Genomic DNA, 4481 nt, shown 5'->3' on the forward strand with positions numbered 1-4481 from the left:
GAATTCTCTGATGTATTTGAAGGATTGACCTAAAGGACCTTCTGCACTTCTTACTTGCAAAGGATTTCTCACCAGTTGGAACTCTATAATGTATACCAAGATCATGGCTATTGTTAAAAGCTTTCCCACACTCTTAATACACATAAGCAATGTAAGGCATCACTAAATGTCTCCCCACGCTCATTACATTCATAGGACTATTCCCCATTATGAATTCAGTCATGATATGTGAGGCTTCTGGCATGACGAAAGGCCTTCCCACATTCCTTACATTCATACGGTTTCTCATCACTGTGAGTATTCTCGTGAACTTTAAGTTTTGAAATAAGTCTAAAGGACTTTCCACATTTGTTGCATTCAAAGGGTTTCTTACCATTATAAAGACACCGATGCTGAGCAAGTTGTCCAGACACACTAAAAGCCTTCCCACATTCCTTACATTTAAAAGGGTTCTCACCAGTGTGAACTCTACAATGTATAGTAAGTTTATGGCTATAAATAAAAGCTTTCCCATACTCTCGACACACAAAGAGTTTCTCCCCAGTATGAATTTTCTCATGTCTAACAAGATATGAGGCACAAGAAAAAGACTTCCCACATTCTTTGCATTTGAAGGATTTGTAACCAGTATGAATTGTTTTATGATGTGCAAGGTGTGCCTGCTGACCAAAGGCCTTCCCACATTCCTTACATTCATAAGGTCTCTCCCCAGTATGAATATATTGATGTATTTTAAGGGATGAGTTGAGTGTAAAGGGTTTCCCACATTTGTTATATACAAAGGGTTTCTTACCATTATGAATATTCTGTGGTTGAGGAAGTTGTCCAGCCACACTAAAGACCACGGCACATTCCTTACATTCACATGGTTTCTCAACACTAGAAAATGTATGATGTGTAATAAGTTTGCGGCTACTACTAAAAGCCTCCCTGTACTCTTCATATTCATGGGATTTCTCTCCAGCATAAACTCTCTGGTGTATGGTAAGTTGATACCTACACTCAAACATCTTCCCACATTCCTTACTTTTGTAGGGTTTTTCTCCATTATGAATTCTCCTATGACATACAAAATGTGAAAACTGATGAAAGGCCTTCCCACATTCCTTACATTCATAGGGCTTCTCACCTGTATGAGTCCTCTGATGCACTTTAAGACCTGATTTGAGCCTAAAAGACTTCCCACATTTCTTACATTCAAAAGGTTTCTCGCCAGTGTGAATACTCTGATGCTGACTAAGTTGTCCATACACACTAAAGGCCTTTCCACATTCCTTACATTCATATGGTTTCTCACCATAGTGAAATCTATGGTGCACAGTAAGTTGACAGCTACTCCTAAAAGCTTGCCCACACGCTTTACATTCATAGGGTTTCTCAACATGAACTTTTCTATGTTGAGCAAGATTTGCAGCATGACTAAACACCCTCCCACATTCTTCACATTCATAAAGTTTTTCATGAGTATGGGTTTTCTGATGTTCTTTAAGGCTGTTAAGGTGGCTAAATGCCTTCTTAAACTCTTCACGGTGACTGGGTTTCTCACCAGTATGAGTATTCTGATGTACTGTGAGTTCTGCAAGACGACTAAAGCCCTTTGAACATTCTTTACAGTCATATGATTTTTTTCCCTTATGAATTCTATGCTGTCGAGTAACAGATGAGGGTTTCCTATAACTGTGTATTTTTCCAATGTGGATTCTTTTGCACCTTGAATCCAAATCTAAAAGAAATAAAAGAAAAACATTTTGTTTCCTGGACCAGAAAACATAATGGTCTATTATAGATTTAAAAGAAATTCTCACACACTAGAGAAGGTTGAGAGAATTCTATCACAGTATTAATAAGATATTAAAAAAAAAAAAAAAAGGAGAGCTCAGAAAATGATGAAGTTGGGCCGGGCATAGTAGCTCACACCTATAATCCCAGTATTTTTGAGGCTGAGATGGGTGGATCATGTGAGCTCACGAGTTCAAGACCAGCCTGAGCAAGAGTGAGACCCCGTCTCTAAAAAATAGTCAGGCATTCTGGCGGGTGCCTGTAGTTCCAGCTACTCAGGAGGCTGAGGCAAGAGAATCACTTAAGCCCAGAAGTTGGAGGTTGCTGTGAGCTGTGACACCACGGCATTCTACCCAGGGCAACAGCTTGAGGCTCTGTCTCAAAAAAAAAAAAAAACAACAAAAAACTCATAAGAGTATGTTAATCAATGCTCAGAAATGTTCTGGATAAATACACCAGACTTAGGGAATGTTAGGGATACTGAAACTTTGGGAAAAAGAGAAGACCTGAATTATATAAAGAAGTAGACATGAAGAGCACTAGGAACTAGATGGAGAAAAAAAGACAAACTATGGTAAAAGTGGAAAGAAAGATAATAGACTACAGTCTGGGTAAAAATGTGGAAATAATGTGAACAACCCTTTTTAAAGTAGTACATGTTTAACAATAGAAATTAATATTATCAGAAACTAAAAGCCCTTCCATGTGGAAACAGAAATGTCCTTGGCATAACAAATGGTGGGTCAGTATGCAAATAAAGCGCTGAAGGATAAAAATTCCAGTAAATTATAATTGAGGAAATAAGCACACATCATAATCTTGGGCACTGTGAATACTGGCAGTCAGGATATTCAAAGACTTAAATATATATCTCAATAAAAAAGAGAAAATGGGCTGGGTGTGGTGGCTCATGCTTGTAATGCTAGCACCCTGGGAGGCCAAGGTGGGTGGATTGCCCTGTGTACAGAGGTTCGAGACCAGCATGAGCCAGAGTGAGACCCTGTCTCTACCAAAAAAAAAGCCAGGCGTTCTGGCAGGCACCAGTAGTCCTAGCTACTTGGGAGGCTGAGGCAAGAGAATTGCTTAAATCCAAGAGTTGGAGGTCACTGTGAGCTATGACTCCACAGTACTCTACTGAGGGCCACAAAGTGAGAGTCAATAAAAAATGAAGGGAAAGAAAGAGAGAAAGAAAGAAAGAACAAACAACTTCAAACTAAGAAGAATGAAAGTGAATTGAAAGCAAAATTTTAAAAAAGAGAGAGAGAGAAAGAAAATGACTTAAAGGCCACAACCCAAAATTAAGGAAATAAAGAGCAAAGTACAAGGTGGTAGGAAAAAAGGTGGAAACAGAATATAATGAGTTAGAAAACAGAATTGCATGAACAACAACAAAAAAAATCAAAGACCTTAAATGTTTACAAAAATGATTAAGTGGACAATTCAAGAAGAGAATAAGTAAAGTGAGCTTGAAATTTTATAAGAAAATGAAACAAAGTCTTCAAAGACAGAGTTGTAGCTAAACAAAACAGTATAAAACAGCAGCATAAAAAGGATTGGCATATATACACATATATAACAATACAGAATACAAATGATGACTCAACGATGATACTCACAAGAGAAAAGAAATTTCTCACCATTTCATAACTCCTTAATTTAATTCAAAGTTCTAGTTCTACTATAGTGTCATAAGCTCCCTATGGCTTCCCCTGGCTTAACTAATTTAAAACTCAATGTGGGTGAGGCGTGGTGATTCACACCTGTAATACTTTGTTTGAGGGTAAGACGATTGTTTGAGGCCAGGAGCTTGAGAAGGCTAAGCAAGAGCAAAACACCATCTCTACAAAAAGTAGAAAAATCAGCCAGGTGTCATGGCACACATCTTTAGTCCTAGCTAATCAAAGGCTAAAGCAGAGATCACCTGAGCCTAGGAATTCCAGGCTACCTTGCACTACCATCATGCCTATGATTAGCCACTGTACCCTTACGTGTGTGAACAGCCGATTCACACTGGCCTGGGCAAAACAGTGAAATTCTATCTCTAAAAAATATATAAACAAATAAACATGATTAATGTGATAAGGCTTTAATGTAAAACATGAACAACTGGCTACAAAATCAGCAATAACAGAAGAATAATGTAGCAGATATGGAAACTAAGGAAGAATCAAAAGAAATGTTACAAATCAAAACACTGTGTCAGAAATGAATGAACCTTTGACAGACTCACCAGCAGACCAGACAGTCAAGGAAAGAATCAGGAAAATGGAAGCTACAAGGGAAAGTTCATAAACCCAAATGGAAAGAGAAAAAAATAACAATGAAACAAAATATCCAAGAACTGTGGGACTACTACAAAAGGTGTAATGTACATGTAAAGAAAATACCAAAAGGAGAGAGAAATGACCAGAACTGCCAGAATCATTTATCACTTCTTTTATTTAGAATTCTTGAAAATTAATGACAAATATAGATCACATGTCCAGGAAGCTAGACAATACTAGAGAATACTAGGAAGCTAAACATGAAAAACCATACACTTGGGCAGCTCAGATTCAAATTGCAGAAAACCGGCTCAGCACCTGTGGCTCAAGTGGCTAAGGCACCAGTCACATACACCTAAGGTGGCAGGTTCGAATCCAGCCCGGGCCTGCCAAACAACAATGACAGCTGCAACCAAAAAATGGCCGGGCGTTGTGGCG

General features: G+C 38.3%; 1 protein-coding gene across 1 annotated transcript in view; it reads right to left on the bottom strand.

The window, feature by feature from the left end:
* Window positions 1–215: 215 nt before the first annotated feature.
* Window positions 216–4481, bottom strand: part of LOC105887622 (zinc finger protein 607-like) — an 11615-nt gene continuing 7349 nt past the window's right edge. Inside the window, exon 4 of the mRNA XM_023516918.1 lies at window positions 216–1723. Coding sequence (XP_023372686.1) covers window positions 216–1723 — 1508 coding nt within the window. The remainder of the gene's footprint in view (window positions 1724–4481) is intronic.

The sequence above is a fragment of the Otolemur garnettii genome, unplaced genomic scaffold, assembly GCF_000181295.1.
Source record: "Otolemur garnettii isolate 467f Iridium unplaced genomic scaffold, OtoGar3 scaffold00100, whole genome shotgun sequence".
NCBI lineage: Eukaryota > Metazoa > Chordata > Mammalia > Primates > Galagidae > Otolemur > Otolemur garnettii.